This window comes from Chinchilla lanigera, unplaced genomic scaffold (genome assembly GCF_000276665.1).
Source record: "Chinchilla lanigera isolate Chin_1 unplaced genomic scaffold, ChiLan1.0 scaffold00007, whole genome shotgun sequence".
Classification (NCBI taxonomy): domain Eukaryota; kingdom Metazoa; phylum Chordata; class Mammalia; order Rodentia; family Chinchillidae; genus Chinchilla; species Chinchilla lanigera.
The window spans coordinates 28,755,160-28,773,893 of record NW_004955408.1 but is presented as its reverse complement, the minus strand read 5'-3'; the positions used below and the strand labels follow the sequence as shown (position 1 = coordinate 28,773,893).

At 39.7% G+C, this 18,734-nt stretch overlaps 1 protein-coding gene across 1 annotated transcript in view; it reads right to left on the bottom strand.

The window, feature by feature from the left end:
• Positions 1-18,734, bottom strand: part of Faf2 (Fas associated factor family member 2) — a 59,547-nt gene that overhangs the window by 23,250 nt on the left and 17,563 nt on the right. Inside the window, exons 2-3 of the mRNA XM_005376389.2 lie at positions 5,800-5,868; positions 62-196 (exon numbers count right to left, since the gene is read on the bottom strand). Coding sequence (XP_005376446.1) covers positions 62-196; positions 5,800-5,868 — 204 coding nt within the window. The remainder of the gene's footprint in view (positions 1-61; positions 197-5,799; positions 5,869-18,734) is intronic.

The following is an 18,734-nucleotide window of genomic DNA, read 5'->3' as shown; positions in this document are numbered from 1 at the left end:
GAGCTAAATGAATGAGTGTGTAAAACAAAAAAAAGGAAGTTCCAGCTTCAAAATGACTTACCCTTGGTTGTGGTCTTGAGACAACATAGCTGTAGATCCTGTGATCAGCTGTATTAACCTGTAGGGGTCGGGATGGAGGTGGGTTGAAAACACTTGGTACACCCTCTTGTTCATTCAGTCTGTCTTGTACAGCAGCCTGAGAAGGAAAGCAGTACAGGCAAAAGTTTTGGTGATACTCAAATCAATCCAGAAGACATGAAGCAACTACTGTTTTGTCTTTCAAAATAGGGTGATTGCCAGGGATTTAGCTCAGTGGTGCACTACCTGCCAGGCAAGCATGAGGTCCTGAGTTTGATTCCTTGTATCCCCCAATAAATACACAAATAAATAAATCAAAATAGGGTGATCATTACACAAAGGTCACCTGAGGAGTATGTTTTCTTTTTTCTTTTTTTTTTTTTTTTTACCTGAGGCATATGTTTTCAGAGGGCCCTTGGACTGGTGCACTGGTGCAGTCCTGATAGTTGGTGTCTGACAGAGAGCTAGGTCATAGAGAAACGTAAGTCTGAATCCTAGCACCACTTAGAAAAGTCATTCAACTTCCTAGTCTCAGGTTCCTCATGTGCAAGATGAACAATAATGCTCAGAGTTGATAAAAATTCTAATACAATTCCTGGCAGGTCACTAGTACTTGTTTTTTTTAAGGAAACTTTATTCTCTCTCATCTCTGTCCCTGAAAATTGCTATTTGTCCCAGGAGATGAAAAACATGGCCATATCTAAAGAAACACCCAGGAGGCACTCTATGTCATACCTGACAGGAGCATTTTTTTGTTACTGGACTGTAATTGGTACCTTCTCACCCACAAGTCTTAGGGTAATAGCTAGCCATGTCATAAAGGCCAACTATGTGATTTAAAGCAGGGATATGAACTGTGTGTGATTGCACATACCTATAATCTTAGCACTGGGAAGAATGAGGTAGGAAGATCACTGAAAACTTGTGGGTCAGCCTGGGCTACATTGTAAGGTCAAAGCCAGCCTCAACTACATAGTGAGACCTTGTCCCTAAAAAGAAAAAAAAAAAAAAAAAAAGAATTTGAGGCCAGTGTGATGGTGTACACCTGTCATTCTGGCACTCTACAAGACTCAGGCAGGAGGATCCCAAGTCTGAGCCTAGCCTGGGCAATTTAGTAAGACCCCGACCTCAAAATAAAAAGTTAAAAAACAAAGCTAGGTATAGGGGTGCACACCTGCAATCCCAGCACTCAGGAGGTTGAGGCAGGAGGATTGCTGTGAGTTCGAGGCCAGTCTAGGCTACATAGTGGATTCCAGGCCAGCCTGAACTGCATAGTGAAAGTCTGTCTCAGCAAATAAACAAACAAACATCCTTACAAACTGAACATGAGACTGAGGGGAAAAGCTTAAAAAAATAATAAAAGGACTGGCTAGGGATATAGTTCAGTGTGAAGACCCTGGGTTACCGTAATCAGTACCAGAAAACAGAAAAGAAAAGAAAAGAAAAAAAGGAAAGACAAAAAAAAAGCTAAGGGCTGCGGATATAGCTCAGTGGTACAAGTACCTGTCTGCCAAATGCAAGGTCCCGAGTTCTATTCCAGGTACCAAAAGAAAAGAAAAGAAGCGGGGGGAAGGGGTAATGTCACCCGCAGAGGTGACTTGGAGTAATTCAGTGTTAGTCAATGTAGAGACTGAGTTCAACCACATGGGTGCCTATCAAAGTAATCATATCTATGTAATGAAGCCCTAGTAAAACTTCTGGACACTTCAAGCCCACATGAACTTCACTGGTTGGCAATACTGCATATATGCTGTTACACATCAGTGGCAGAAAAATAATGCATCATGACTCCATGAAAAAAAGAGCACACAAGTTTCCAGAGGAAACCCTTTGGACTGTCCAAGGTATAGCTCCCTTTCCTTTTCTTCATCTGTACCAGTTCCTTATAATTAAACTGTGGGCCGGGGATATAGCTCAGTGGCACATGCGCCTGCCTGGCAAGCCCAAGGCCGTGAGTTCAGTTCCTGATACCAAAACAACCCAAAAAAACTTATAATTAAACTGCAACCATGAATGTAACAGCTTTCAGTGAGTTCTCTAGAGAATTATCAAACCTGAGAGTGGTTTTGTAATTCCTCTGAACGTGTAAGTCAGTGTCAGAATGAGAGAGGTCTTTGGGAAAGCTACATGCCCTCTACATTTGATAGCTGGTTTCAAACTTTGTAGTATGACTAATTCTATAAAGTCCTTTAATTTTACAATTCAATGAGGAAAGAATAATTCTCAACAAATGGTGCTGGGATTCAAAAGAAAAGAAGTTGAACCACTAGGCTATTGTGTCTTTCCTACCTGCTAGCTGGCTCTGTGGCCTCCAGGATACACTTTTATATTGCTTTTTTCTTTTTTACTTGGCCCATACTCACTCTGTAGAGCCAGTTTCTCTCTTACTCTTTACTTTTTTGAATAAACTTTGCTGTTAAAAAAAGTTGAATCACTAAACCTCTACTGTATACAAAAGCTAACTGAAACTACAAGACAGAAATTTACCACTGAAATTATGAAGTTTTCATTTGATTTTTGAGATAGGGTCACACTCTGTAGCCCAGCCTGTCCTTTAGCTCCAGTGATCCTCCCACCTCAGTTTCCCAAGTGCTAGAATTATACTATTATGCCTGGTTTAAAATTCTTAGAAGAAAACGAAGGTGTTACTTTTCATGACCATGGATCAGGCAATGATATTTTAGATATGATACTAAAGGCACAAGAAACAAAACTGGATTTCAACAAAATGAAAAACTTCTGTGCATCAAAGGACATTATTCATAATGTCCAGCACTCTGGAGCCTGAAGCAAGAATATGAGTTTAAAGCCAGCCTGGGCTACATATGAGCTGAGGATCAGCCTGAACTATGTTGAGGCCCTGACTCCAAAAAAAAAAGATAAAATAAGATAAAATAAAAAAGATCTGGGTAATCTTTCCTCCTTTTTTTATTTAGTGGAGTGTGCTGGTGTCTATTTTGTTCAGATGACTGAAGAACCTGGAAAAGCTGTTACTGATATTGATGTAAAACATACTGCTACTATTTGTCTCCCCTCGCCCTCTAGTACCAGGAATCGAACTCACGACCTTGCGCTTGCCAAGCAGGTACTATGCCACTGAGCTAAATCCCCAGCCTTATTTGTCTTTTTATATAAATATATACATATATATATAATTTGAAACTTTGGTGCTGTCAACTTTGGAAAAAGTTATCCCAGTTTACTATATTGAGTTGGCATTGTATAGAAATTAATAGCCATATTGGTCTAGAAATGTTAAACTTAATTTTTTTTCCCCATTTGTACAGGGGTAACACACTGTATTAAATATGTAAGATTTTATCTACTTGCGTTTGATTATAGAAACTAATAAAGCATTTTCTAAATAATGACAAAAATATCAAAAGATAGGGAATCAGGCATGTGGCAAATACTTGTAGTCCCAGGACTCAAGAAGCTGAGGCCAGCCTGAACTACATAGCAACTCTGTCTCAAAAAAAACGAAAACAAGCCGGGTGTGGAGGCTCATGCCCATAATCCCAGGACTTGGGAGGCTGAGGTAGGAGGATTGTTGTGAGTTTGAAACCAGCCTGGGCTACAAAGTGAGCTCAAGGCTAGCCTGAACTGCACAGTCTCAAAAATACAAAAAAAAGAAAAAGAAAAACAAACAATATCTCAAAAGACAACTCACAGAATGGGAGACAATACTGGCAAATCCTGTATCTAATAAGGGTTCAGTGTCTAGACTACATAAAGAACCCTTATAGCCACGTGTGCTGGTACATCTGCAAAGCCAGCTACTTAGCAGGGTAAGACAGGAACACTGCAATTCAAGGCCAGCCTGAATAAATAAATTAGCAAGACCATGTCTCAAAAAAAAGGAAAGGAAAAGGCCTGAAAATGTAGCTCAATAGAACACAAAGCCCACTGTTCAATTTTCAATAACACCCCCCCAACACACATACACAGAAACAAGAGCAAAGGAATTGATAGCCATCTTTTGCAAAGAAGATTTATAAATGGCCAAAAAAGAACATACTCAACATTAGGGGGCTAGGGACATAGTTCAGTGGCACAGCACCTGCCTGGCAAGTGCAAGGTCCTGAGTTTGATTCCTGATATCACAAGGAAAAAAAATCAACATTAGGAAAATGCAAATCAAAACCAAAATTAAACTGGGCATGACGGAGTGAGGATGCCTGTAATCCCAGCATTTGGGAGGTTGAGATAGGAAGATTACAAGTTAGAGCCCAATCTGGGCAACTTGGTGATTCAGTGAGACACTGTCTCAAAAATAAAAATAGGAAGGTATAAAGGCCTTGGGTTTCATCTCTAGTATTGCAAAAGAATAAATGAATAAATAAAAACAATAAACTGTAGTGATGGTTGCGTAAGCCTGTAAATGTACTAAAAACCACTGATCCCACATTATAAATGGATAATTTGTTTAGCATTGAATTATGTATCAATAAAGCTTTTTTTAAAAAAGAAACATTTGACCATTCAGTATTTGTTGTCAATTGTAAAATTAGAACTTTGAAGCAAAAATTAGAATTTTAGAGAACTTGTATTTGCCGCTGTGTGTTTAACAGTTTCCTATCTGATGAGTTTGATGGTGTTATTAATGCATATTAACTATTTAGTAAAAAGTACAGACTTAGACCTGTAATTTAGTAACCAACATTTTCTGAATAACCAATGCCTGAAGTTATAAAATCATAAAAGATTCTTTCAAAGTGTAAGGCAGACAAATAATTTTTCTTTTACTTTGGTGATACTGCAAATTAAACTCAGGGCCTTGCAAATGACAGGCAAGTTGCTCTACAACTGAGCTACAACCCCAGTCCTTCAAGCTCTTAATGTACTGGAGATTGAACCCAGGACCTTTACACTGTCCTACAGCACCAGTCCTTTTTTATAGTTTTAATTTTTTAACACTAAAGTAGGGTCTTGATAAATTGCTAACTTACTCAATCCTCCTGCCCCAGCATCCCAGAGTGCTAGGATTACAGGTGTGCCCTATCATGCCTGGTTTATTTTTATTTTTGAAACAGTTTAGTTCTAAATTGCTGAGACTGGCCTCAAATTTGTAATCTTTCTGCCTGAGTAGCTGGCTTGAAGATGTTTTAATTAATAGTTTTTTTTTTTTTTTGGGTGGCAATGGGGATTGAATCCTCATGCAGGACTGCAACCACTGAGCTACACCCCAGTCCTAGTTCTTTTTTTTTTTTTAAGTGAAGTAATAAATTTTATAGCCTATATAAACTGAAATGCCTGTTTACTTGGGGAGAACCAGTGGTCTACATGTGGGAAAATATAGTACTTTTTTGTTTTGTTTTTATGGTGCTGGGGAGTGAAAGTAGTGAGCTCATCTTCAGCTCTTTTTAAATTTTTCTGTTTGGAGACAGGGTCTCCCTATATAGTCGCAGGCTGGCCCTGAACACCTGGTGACTCTCCTGCCTCAGCCTCCTGAGTGCTGGGATTACAGGAGTGTGCCAGTTAGGGTCAGCATTTATTTTATGATTTCATACATTTTTATCACATTTTCTACATTTTTCACACCAGTAAAGGTGATTGAGGGAAAAAAAAAAAAAGGAAAAAAAAGAAAAGGTAACTAAGGAGCCACAATTCTGAAGAAAAGAAATCTACTGTGGGGAAAGACTCATGCTGTGGAAAAATATGTTTTTGGCTGTAAGACCAGAGAAAAGAAATAAGCTTAGAATGAATCCTACTATGCTATACCTCTATGTTCCAGTTATGCTGTTCCAAGGTATGGCGGCACTGATCCATAGATTCTATGCCAGTCAGATCCTGGGGGAAAGGATAAAAACAGTTACATAAGAAAAAATGAACAGTATCGTTGGGTATTTTTATCATTTGGGTATTTTTACCCTAAGTGGACTTCTTAATGCAAACTGTTAGGAAAGTACACTAAAAAATGTTGAAGGCAGAGGTTAAAGTATGGTTAATGCTGACTAATTCAGAATTTAGCTAATCAGCTATTCGAAACTTATGTACATATTTTTAAAAATGCTTCCTTTGAAAACTTCAATTAAAATCAATATTCTGTCAAATTCAAGTTAAAAAATTGAAGATTGCTTTAATGTCTTGGTCTAGCAAACTATTAATAGACTGTTCTGATTTTAAAACATAATGTGGTTTTCCTGCAAAATACTATGTCTTTTCATCACGTTATTTATCTAACAGTATCCAACTCAGCATGGTAATGATGTAAAACTTTTTATGAGAAAGAATCTGTAATTAACACATGTTCCTGATACCCTTTCCTCACTGTTCCAAGGTAACTCTTAGTTTCTAAGCAAAGCTCCTTCTCTAGCTCTTCTAGCCCTCTAAACGTAGGAATTTCCCTACAGACATGTCCTTGATTTGTTTCTCTTTATCTACTCTCTCCACAAATTTCAGTTAATCCCCAGCCTTCAACATCCTTTCCGTGTAGATGATTTCTAATTTAAGCCCTCAACCCACTTCTGAAATTCAGCAGCACATTTCCAGTAGCCTATTCAACATTTCCACAAAAATATGGCACCACTATCCCAAATTTATCATGTACAACCACTGTATCTGTTAGTGACACCATCACCATCTAAAATACCCAGACAAAGCTAAAATCTAAAACCTCAACCTCATCTTGAACTCCACACTTCATAATCAATTTCTGAGAACTCATTTTCTATTTTATCTTATATCAACAACAGCATTTCCATTTTTATAGCCAGAATCCAGAATTAGCCTTTTCTTTTTTGAGACAGGGTCTTGCTTCGTAGTTCAGGCTGGCCTTGAACTCACTATGAAACCCAGGTTCACCTCAAACTCCTGGTGATTTTCCTGCCTCAGTCTCTTGAGTGCTGGCATGACAGATGCGCACCAACATGCCTGGCTAACTAGCCTTTCATAACTCCTTAAGCCAACTGTTAATTTCCTGCCCACATTCTGATTATTCCTGTGTATCTGTGTATGTGAACACACACATACATTAGTTGAAACCTTTCAACTGACCGACTAAGAAATACCAAAATACTTAGTCTGGTATTCAAATACTTCTATAACATGAGCCCAACCTAGCTTTTAGGCTTCTTGGTTTCTTTCTGTCTTTTCAGATAAGGTTTCACTACACAGTTCAAGCTGGCCTTGAACTCACTTTGTAGCCTCGAACTTGCAGCAATCCTCTTGCCTCGGCCTCCTGAATGCTAAGACTACAGGCATGCACCACCATACCTGGCCTCTAGGTTACTTTCTACTTCCCTTCAGACATCAAATACCAAATTTAATAGTTCATGTGCACATCTCTTGTCCAGAAATTCCACAGAGCTAAAATTCTAGCCTTCCTTCAAGGCCCAATACAAAACTGAATTCTCTTCAGCCATTTACCCTTTTATTTAACAAATGCCTATTGTGTGCCTATTCTGTTTATTATTATGTCTAAAATCTAGAAAGATAAGACAGTCTCTGTTCTTAGGAAACTCCTCTTAACTAGCAACCATCAAGACAAAGAGATGGATCTAATCCTAACAAAAATGTGGCAGAGCACCCAGGTTCTCTACAAATTATCACAAAATCTCACTGCATATGAAAATGTTGGGTTTGATTTTTTGTTTTGAGATGGTGAGAATACAACCCAGAACTTCCTGAGTGCTAGGCAGGCACTCTACTACTGAGATACACTTCCAACTCTACTGGGGTTTTGAAACTCCAAATGTTTTGATTAAATACTAGGCTGCTGCTGGGTGTGGTGTTTCATGCCTGTAATCCCAGTATTCAAGAGGGTGAAGCAGGAGGATTGCTGTGAGTTCAAGGCCAGCCTGAATTACATAGTGAGACCCTATCTCAAAACAACAACAACAACAACAAAAACAACCCAAAAAACAAACGAAAATACCAGGCTGGTTGACAGCAAATTTGTAATCTTCTTAGAATGGAATGAAGCCCAGGATGTTGGTTTCTGCTTTTTTTTTTTTTGGTTTTTCTCCGGTACCGGGAACTGAACTCATGACCTTGCGCTTGCCAGGCAGACGCTTTGCCACTGAGCTAAATCCCCAGCCCCTGGTTTCTGCTTTAGTTTATGCTCCTTTTTGCTTTTTAGAGTTTCTCAGCTGATTCTAATGTACAAGAATGATGGAAAATCCACAGTATTACTATACAATTCTAACTAGGAATATAGTTTTTTTGTTTTCGCAGTATTGGAGTTTGAACCTTAGTCCCTGCACATGCTTTCTGTAGCTCAAGCTGGTCTTGAACTCACAACAATCCTCCTGCCTCAGCCTCCCAAGTACTGGGATTACAGGCGTGCACCACCACACCCAGCTCAGAACAATATCTTAAATCTCTTATTAAAATACTTTTTAAAGCCAGGCGTGTGAACTGCATAGCGAGACCCTGTCTCAAAAAGACAAAAAATAAAATAAAATAAAATAAAATACTTTTTAAAAAAAGGTATATATAGTAAGAGTGTGGCAGTACATGCCTGTAATTCAAATTCTCAAATACTTGGGAGGCTGAGGCAAAAAGATCAGGAGTTTAAGGCTACTCTGGGCTACTCCTTGTATACAAGGAGACCCTGTAAGTAGTGTGAGAAGATTATAAATACTGTAAGCGAGATCACAGTAATTACACAAACTAAAATACTTAATCTAATTTGCAAGCAAAATCCTTTAATAAGTAGTGATACAGTTGAACAGGAAGCCCAACTCAACAAGCCTGCTTGTAATCACTACTGATCATATTGAAACCATGCATATGCAGGTGAGACACACCTAAGCCAGGACTACTCCTTCATCAATTTATATTCCCTGGCCTAGTATTCCAGATACCCAGGATACAGGTACAGTTAGTCCCTGTGTTCTAAAGTTGAATTTGAAGCCAGGTGTTATGGTTTGGGGGATATTTTGCAAGGGGAATAAGATAATACAGGACACATATTTTGTAAGATTATTTATTAATAGTCACCCAAAGAATTATATACAAGAGAGTGTAGGAAATCTGCCCACACACTATAGACCAAGAATCCAGCTGAGGGCCTGGATCTTGTGATAATGTCCTGCAGAAGTCCAACTGAATACCTAGAGCCCATAACAATGCCTCCCACGAATCCAGCTGGAGGTCCAGAGCCCACAACAATGTCTCATGCAGGCCTGTTTCATGGATCTGCGCTGGGAGGCCCAAAGGTCAGTGGTGGAATCTGGAAAGTCTGTGCTAGCAGGATGAAGGATCTGTGCTAGCAGGCTGAGGGACTATACTGGAGCCAGGAAATGATGCTCAAAGTAAGAACCAGAGCTCCCCTGAAAAGTACCATAGTCATCCTCAGCAACAGTAAAGTCCTGAGTTCCTCTCCAATAGTGAAGACAGCTGAGTTCCCATCAGGAAAGCCTATGTAGCAAGCTTCTCCAGCAGACTGGCAGTGCACTATCTTCCTTCCCCTCTGGAGCCAGGAAGGGATGCTCAAAAGTGAGGACCAGAGCTCCCCCAAAGTGAACTGAAGCTATTTTCAGTGCCAACAAGGTCCCGAGCTCCTCAGAGGATGAAAACAGCCAAGTTCATCAGGAAAGCCAGCAGGACAAGGTCCTCCAGCAGAACCAACAGGTCCTTACAGCTTCTAGCAGCTCCCAACAGACTAACTACTTCTTCTCCAGGTCTGCCTCTTATGCTGCTGACAACAATCCTCAGTGGGCCTCCCACACCCAACACCATGCTTACTCAGTTTAGCTGGGTATTATAAGTTGACCACCAGTTGTTAATCCACTACACCGGGCAAGGTGGTATCTACCTGGAAGGCTGAGGCAGGAGGATTACCTCGAGCTTGAAGCTAACCTGGGCTACAAAGTGAGTGTAAAGCCAGCCAGAATTACATAGTGAGACACTGTCTCAAAAAACACAAACAAGTGTAGCCGGGCGTGGTGACGCACACCTGTAATCCCAGCACTTGGAAGGCTGAGGAAGGAGGATCGTTGTGAGTTCGAGACCAGCCTAGGCTACGAAGTGAGCTCAAGGCCAGCCTGAACTGCACAGCAAGACCCTGTCTCAAAAAGATTTAAAACAAGAAATATGAGCTCGGCCTGGGCAACTTGGTGACTTAGTGAGACCCTGTCTTAAAATTTTAAAAAAGAGCTGTAGCCCAGTACAAAAGCCTTAGTTATCCCCAATAATACCAAAAAAACCAAACCAAACCAAAACAAACAAACAAAAAAACCCCACCTCACACTGAGACTAATTAAAACAAACCACACACACTAGTACGTAAGTAAACAAAATTTTCATTTTATTCTTGGAGTACTTTGGATTGGATGCTCATCTAAAAAATAAAGCCTCCCCAAGGAAATAACATTGGAATAGGGATGTGAAAAAAAAATGTTTCGGGGGTGGGGGGATTGACATGAAAAAATATATGCAAAGTATGTTATAGGTACAACAAATGCAAAATTCTAAAACAAATATGTGACACTATGCATTTATCAAAACCCACAGAATCTTCAAAGCAAAGTAAGCCTTAATGAATGTAAATGAAAAAGCAAAAATTAGGAGGCCAGAGGACCTGTAGATGAAGCACAGCCTGTGATGAATGAATCCAAAGTTATTACAAGTACATGAAATACTCCTACTAGGGAAGGTGGGTAGAAAGGTGCTACCTAAGTAACCTTGGAAATAAGTGGCTTATAAAACTAAGGTCTACAGATAACCACTGTTCTCTGGCCGTATGAGTTGTTTTCCACATCTGTGTATGTAAACTGGAACTGAACATTTAAGTAACTAAATAATGTGAACCCATTTTCTCACCGTTTAAGTGGGAGATTACAAATAACCAAGGAGAGAAGGCTAGCTTGATCCATGTAGTACTGAGCTAGAGACATCTGTATGGACTCATGTAGATTATTAATATGAATCCAGATAATTACATAGAAAACTTTTTTTATTTTGGTTTTGGTTTCTCTCTTTTTGAACAGTCTCACTATGCAGTATAGGCTAACCTTGAGCTCACTATGTAGCCCAAATTGGTCTTGCCTTGAACTCACAGCGATATTTTTGCCTCAGCCTCCCAAATGCTAGGATTATAGGAATGTGGAACCACACCTGGCAATTTAGTATACACACAAGTCCTTGTTCTGTCAGCTGAGAGGGTACAAAAGTAACACACTCCAGTAAGTAACAAGCATACCCAATGCCTAGAATCTGTTTTTTTTGTTTTTTTTTTTTCAGACAGGATTTCCCTGTGTGAGTGTCAAGGCTGGCCATGAACTCACTATGTAGCTCAGGCTGGCTTTGAATTGATAGCAATCCTGCCTCAGCCTCCCACGTGCTGGGATTACAAGTGCACGCCACCATGGCTGGCCCTTACATATTATTTTCTAATTCCATCCTCCAAGAAAATGAACTTGGGTTCCTTGGACAAACGGCTAAATCTAGGACTAGGGCCCTCCTTCTGCTTCAGGCTCCCAGTGTTGGGATTACAGGTGTATGCTACCTCTCTAGCCTATTATGCAATTTTCCTCCACTCAACTAGTTTATTATGTGATTTTTCTTGGCCTCCAGTCCCTGTCACACAGTCAGTTGCACCAACACTCATGTTAATCAGGCACTACATGCATTTGAGTGACTGGGCAAGTAAAATACAGTATTACCTACCCACCTACCCTGTATGCCTGTGAAGACAGGCATTTATTGTTATTAAGCTGACATGTTGTTTTCTTATATATTAAACTTGGGTGTGTTATTTTATAAAATAGTAAGTTAAAATAATTTTGTAGTACTGGACATAGAAGACACATTCAGGTGCACACACCTGTAATCCCAGCACTTGGTTTTTTTGTGTGTGTGGGAGGTACCGGGAATCAAACTCAGGACCTTACGCTTGCTAGGCAGGTGCTTGTGCCACTGAGCTACATCCCCTGCCCAATCCCAGCACTTGGGAGGCTGAAGCAGGAGGATCACTATGAGCTTGAGGCCAGCCTGGGCTACATAGTGAGTTCAGGACCAGCTTAAGACTACAGAGCTGTGACCCTGTCCCCCAAACAACCCAAACAGGAGTCGGGGGTATAGCTCAGTAGCATGGTGCCTGCCTGACAAGTGCAAGGTCCTGAGTTCAATCCCCCGTACAAAAAAGAAAAAAATTTTTTTTGTCTTTTTGAGACAGGGTCTCAATATGTAGCTCAGGCTGGCCTCGAACGCACAACAATCCTCATGCTTCAAGCCTCCTGAGTGCTGGGATTACAGGCATGCACCACGCCTGGCCAAAAAATAATTTTGTAGTCTACAAAGCAAAATAGTTTTTGCTCATAGCAATATAAAACATCACTATACTAGAAAAATGAAGTTACTTATTTTTTATTCCAGTATGGCTTCAATGTTGTTTCAAAAGCAGAACCCATTAAAAATTGTGATGTGTTCAACAAAAATAAGCACACTGAGAAACCTGACAAGTACAACCTCAGCTAGGTGATCAACATCAACAGTGACAAATCCTGTTGAAGCACTGTGTACACTTAATCAGATGATGTAATAACAACTAGTGCTTTACTTCCCTGGTTATTTCTCCTCAAAACCTATTAATGCCAATCATGAGAAAAAACATCAGGTCAAACTTAACTAGAGGACAGTCTACAAAGTACCTGACCAGTACTTCAGAAAATTGTCAAGGTCACCAAAAACAAGGAAAGTCGGAGAAGCTGTAATACTTAAGAGGTACCTAAGACCTTACTAGTAAATGTAATGTGTTATCCTAAATGGTACCCTAGAAGAGAAAGAGGACACTGGGTAAAAACTAAGAAAATCTGAATAAAGTATGGATGTTAGTTAAAAATAATGTATCAATACTGATCATTAATTGTGACAAATGTACCATACTAATAGGATAAAGCATTAACAGAGAACATGAGTGTGATGCATATGGGAGTTTTCCGTACTGTTACTGGAATTTTCTATAAATATAAATCTATTCTAAGTGAAAAACTATGCAAAAACTAAAACAGGGCTGGAGTACAGCTCAGTGGTGGAGCACTTGCCTAGGTTGTGCAAGACCCTGGGTCTCATACCCAGGACCACAAAACAAAGCAAAACAAAACAAAATGAAATAAAATGACTAAGTAAACAACTTAACTTGGGGAAGGAGGAAACCTATTAGGTAGAACAAGCTTGGCAAGTTGGTAGAGAAGGTCTGAGATGTAGCAAGGGAGAGATCACTCTTTTAAGGACAATTGTTTCTCAATCTTACCTGCGTATCCAAAGTACTTATGGGGACTTTAAGAAATACTTGTATTTTTTTCATAAAAAAGAAAAAGCCTCTCCCAAGCAAGTCAATGCTGATGGAAGGATGCTGATTTTCTTTTCCTTTAAAATTTTTTTTATTAGCACATGTCTTTGGTTATTTTTTTCTCATTGTTGGGACAAAATATCTGATACCCAAAGTTAAAGGGGGAAAGGTTTATTTAGCTCAGTTTGTAGAGGCTTTAGTCCATAATCGGCTGACTTCAAGGTACAGTGGTGTGGCAGATAGGCATGACAGAAGGTAGCAAAAGCAAGCAAGGGACAACCACAGCTCTTTTTATCTCTTATCTAGGCTACTTAGGGCAGGTAGCACTTTTACCCTTAATCCTAGTGCCCTTGATCTTAGCATTGTACCCTGAATCAATCCCAGTGTCACATACCCTTGATCCAACCACCTCTGAAAAAGCCCCACCTATAACCACACAAGGCTTTGGGGAGATATCTAGACACAAGCCATAACAGTATGTATGTGCAGTACACAATGGTTACATTCATCACGGGGTGTTGGTACATGCACATAACACATCTTAAGTTCTTTTTTTCCTCCTTCCTCGTCCTCCCGCCTCCCTGTTCTCATCTGAACATTTTCTTCCTACTTACCAACATCATTCATTTTGGTACTTATTTGTGCTTTTTGTTTCTCATACAAGAGAAACAAGGCAATATTGATACATGTGTGTCTGATTTATTTCACTTAAAACTATGGGCTCAAGAGGCATACTTTTACCTCTAAAAAAGTCTCAAGGTTATCCCTCTTTTGGCAGAGTAATACTCCATTGTACGTAAAAACCACATTTTCTTTAAGAAGGACACTGATTTTCAAAACGGATTTCCATGGTCTGGAATACTACTTAGAATTGGCTCTTTGTCTTCTCAGGGTGTACCAGAAAGATACACTGGCATGCCTAACTCCCAAAGATAGACAAGCATATGCCAGTCCTGGCCTTTGTTACCCTAGGACTTTACATCTCAGGAGCTCTATCTGTAAAATGGGAAAGCAGCGGCCAGCAGCCCAGGAGAATCCCCATCTGGACAGCCTTGGTCCCAGTGGATGTGCAGGGAAGTGGCAACACTGGCGGCAGAATTCTACCTCTGATAGAACAGGCAGAAGGTTCTGCAGAGTCTCTCAACAGGCCTTATATCTTGAATAAATTTCATGCTGGAACTAAAAACAAACAAAAAAATGCATCCTATCCTCAGCAGTTTAATTGGATTCTTCAAAGGTAAAGGCTAGGAATAGGTTAATTTTTTTCTGTAGGATTGGAGACCTTCTACTTGAGTCTAATATACAACTACAGCCAATAATCACTAAGTTCAAAGCCTTAATTCTAAATTCAGTATAAGTGACATAATCTTATGCATCCTATTAAAAAATCATTTATCTTAGTCAATTCTTTCCAAAATATTGCTAGTCACAGAGGGTTTACAACGGTACAACTGACAAAAACTGTAGTACTATATTAAGCAAAGCATAATGTAAAAAAAAAAAAAAAAAAAAAGACACTGAGGTGCTATAAACAAGATGTACAGAATTGTACACCACCACCCCCCAAAAAAACCCCTGGGTTGTAAGTCTCAGCAGGAGGTTGTAAGCCCAACAGCTGTTACACACGCAGGTCATTAAAGGAGGGACATTTATATTCCCATTTGCACTGGACAGAGGTGGTTTCACGTTGAGTCAAACTAAGAGTGTCTCGAGCCAATCATGTTCATTTCCACATCAGCGCCAGTGTGAGTTCTGCGGTCTCGGCTTTGCTCAGAATGAAAGAATACACAGGGCAGTTTTGGCAGCGTGTCAGCTTTGCTACCAATTCTTGCTTCAGCAAGAACATACTGTCTGGCAAAGGGCATTTCTGGAAGTGAGGCACAACAGATAACAGGCAATGTTAGACCTAATCACCTCAGTCATAGGTTTCGCTTATCTTTAAGTAATTTCTTTCAAACTCAACAGGTCATAATTCTGTGTTTAAAAGCAAAGTGGGAGGGGGGTTGCTGGTTTTTGAACCCAGGGCCTCCTACACGAAAGTGCATGCCTACCACTAAACTACCCCTTTGGTACTGCAATATTTTCTTTGTTGAGAAAAGAACCTACTTTACTTCTATATTCCCAAGACTCAGTGTAATTTCTTGTTATATGGTAGGAAATATTTGACTAAATGAATGAATCTTACCTCACTTTTATTTCTCTGTTCTCTAGATTTTAAAATATTGTTCTCATTACTCATTCATAGTCTGTGAGAAACTATGTGGTGTACTTGCAAAATACAGTAAATGTTTAAATTTTTTTTTTTTTGGGGGGTTTTTCTCCGGTACCGGGAACCGAACTCACGACCTTGTGCTTGCCAGGCAGGCGCTTTGCCGCTGAGCTAAATCCCCAGCCCCTAATGTTTAAATTTTTAAAAGTAATTATTATAGTAAAAGATGTATTTATATCAATCCCTCTCAAGATACTCCTTCTGGCTTCAAACACATTTATCCTATCATTGCTGCCACTTTCTGAAGTAGTTCTGGAAGTCCTCTTTTGTGTCTTTAGCTGTGCTATTGTGGCTGCCTTGGCATGCTAAATCAATTTAACATACCCACCCCAGGGACGGGGACATAATTCATATGTCTTGTTGCCCAGCAGCTCTGATTGTTCTCCCTAGCTTGAACCAGTACATGCATACTGTCCCACCTGGCAGCTTGTACTGCTTCTCAGGGGGGTCTCTGATTACAACAATGCAAAGAGAAGTGTTGATTTAGCAGACCAGATGTCATCATATTACAGTTCCTTGAGGAAAACATTAAAATGGTATAATAAATATTGTAATACTGCTAATTTGTGGTACAGCAGTGGTAAATGCATATTCTATACACCAGCAATGGCACACTTACGATTTCCATGCTAAAATTCAGAGAATTATTAACAAACTATTCATGAATATAAATTCCTTTTAATTTAATGAAATAAATTTCTTAATTATTAAATCTTTTAAAATTCATATGAATAGTATTAATATTTGGGCAGTCAAATTCAAGTAACTAGATTCAGTCCATTTATAGATTTTATTAATTTTATTAGTAAAAAGACCAATAAAAGTGATTAGACCCATTTGTACCACAAACAACTCAGGCTGTGAAATGGGGCAGTCATGCATGCACCACCAGTGGTTTAAGCCAGCAGGAATATGTTAAATGTTTGTTTCATGGTCATTTTGATTTTGGGGGAGAAGCCAGAACTCTCACAGTGCCAGATCTGGTGAATAAGGTGGATCAGGATAGATGGTAATGTTTGTGGGAGCGTGCTTTTCCACTGTATGATACTCAGCTGCTGCTTTTGCCATATTTTTTTTAACCGTATTTCAAAATGACATTCATGAAAGAGGACTTCTATAACTGCTCTGGAAAGTGGGAAGAACAATGGGTTAAGTGTGTTCAAAGCAAGACCAAATTCTCTGATTAAAGGCAATGTGTCTTACTGTAATGAAATTTTAAAATTTAAACATTGACCATATATTCTTGTCACACCGCATACATTTGCTACTTTCACTGCATTTTCCTCAACAAATTAGTGAGACAGATACCATTCCAATCACGTTCCTTTTGAGTTGAGAATATTTTGTCTTTAATAACAATTACGTGGGCTGGAGCTAGTGTGGTGACACTCCTTGTCATCCCAGCACTTGGGAAGCTGAGGCAGCAAGACCAGAGCCAGAGTTTAAGGCCAGTTGGGGCTAACACAGTGAATTCAAGGCCAGCATAAATTACATACGGAGAGTTTTTTCAAAGAAACAAAACAAAACAAAGCTAAAAACAATTATGTGGGCTGGGTGTGGTGGTAGATGCCTGTAATCCCACCACTCAGGAGGCTGAGCCAGGAGGATCACAGTATATTCAAACTAGCCTAAACTACACAGCAGGACCCTGTCTCAAAAGACCAAAATCAAATAAATAAATTACGTGGAAGCACTCCACACCAATTTGAGCACACATGGTCAGTGGTCAGTAAGTAGCCAAATCTGTAATTTCTCTTAACTGACTTGCTCTTCAGAGTGGATCTGGTTTACATTTGTGTCTAATGACATCTGATGTGACTTGAGATAGCACTGCAGTGGAATACCTGCAGTGGAAATGAGGGCTGACTTTGGAAACTTCTAATGCTTCAGTGCTAAATGTCAACTGTCACAAATTGTTGCTATACACCCCCTCACTGGGTAGGTTCCTCCCAGCACATTTATCTGAGGAAAAGTCCTTGCTTCATGACCTTGTCCCTTTTTCCTTATCAGAAGTACCTTCCCTTCCACGAACTGACCACCCAAGGATTTAAAATAACAGTGCATTTAGTTATTGCAATTTATACAAATTTTACAGGAGGGTACTAGGGATTGAACCCAGGGCTTTTAAAGTGAGCTATATTCCTAGCCCCTTCCCCTTTTCTTTCTGAGACAGGGTCTCACTAAGTTGCTAAACTGCCTAGGCTAGGCTCTAATTTGTCATCTCTCCCTGCCACGGCCACTCAGAATGCTGGGATTACAATGTATTAGCACAGTGTAACTGGTAAGACCATTACAAAGGAGAAACTGGTAGAATATACGAACTATTCCACACCCCTCACTGACTCCATCTAGCTCTAGTCTGAGTTCTCTCTGAAGTCAGAAGGTAAGATGTCAATCACTTGGCAGCTTTTGAAAAATTCAGATCCCTGGACTAGCTCTTGCTAAAGTAAAATTAAAGGAAAGTATCACAAACAATAGGTGCTGTCCAGTATTTTAGCCACATGGCTTAACTATTTGGATAGAGATTGAGTAGGGTATGATCACCTCACTTTCTTAAGAAGTGTTTCTTTTTCCATATCTACTGTTTACACTAGCCAACACTGCACGGGGGTGGGATGAAATTTCGACAGAGAGCTAAGTACTCTCTAAATTCCAATTGGTTTGTTGGCTATAGCTTGTTTAAGATGCACATTTTAAATTTTGTTTTCAGTTATTGCCAGAAACTCAGCAAAACTAACAGATCCTTTTCTCTCCTTCCTATCACCCAGGTGGCTTTGTTTTGCTTTATGCAATAAGCAGTATGACTTCTCTGGTGGCAGGAGAAATGGGATTTAAAGTTCACTCTAGGAGTGATCACAGTTAGGCTCTCACCTTTAACTAGAGCTCTTATATGCAGATCTTTAGTGTTCATATTTAACTACTTATCTCCCAAATTAAGTATCAGTAGCTCCCACTTATTAAGCATCTATGAGCTGAGCACTGTACTATGTTCTTTCTTATTTATTCTTAGAATATGAAAAAGTTAAAAAACACTGGTCACTTCACAGGTATGAAAAGTGAGGCCTAAGGGGCTGAGGATTTAGCTCAGCGGCAAAGCGCCTGCCTGGCAAGCACAAGGTCGTGAGTTCGGTTCCCGGTACCGGAGAAAAA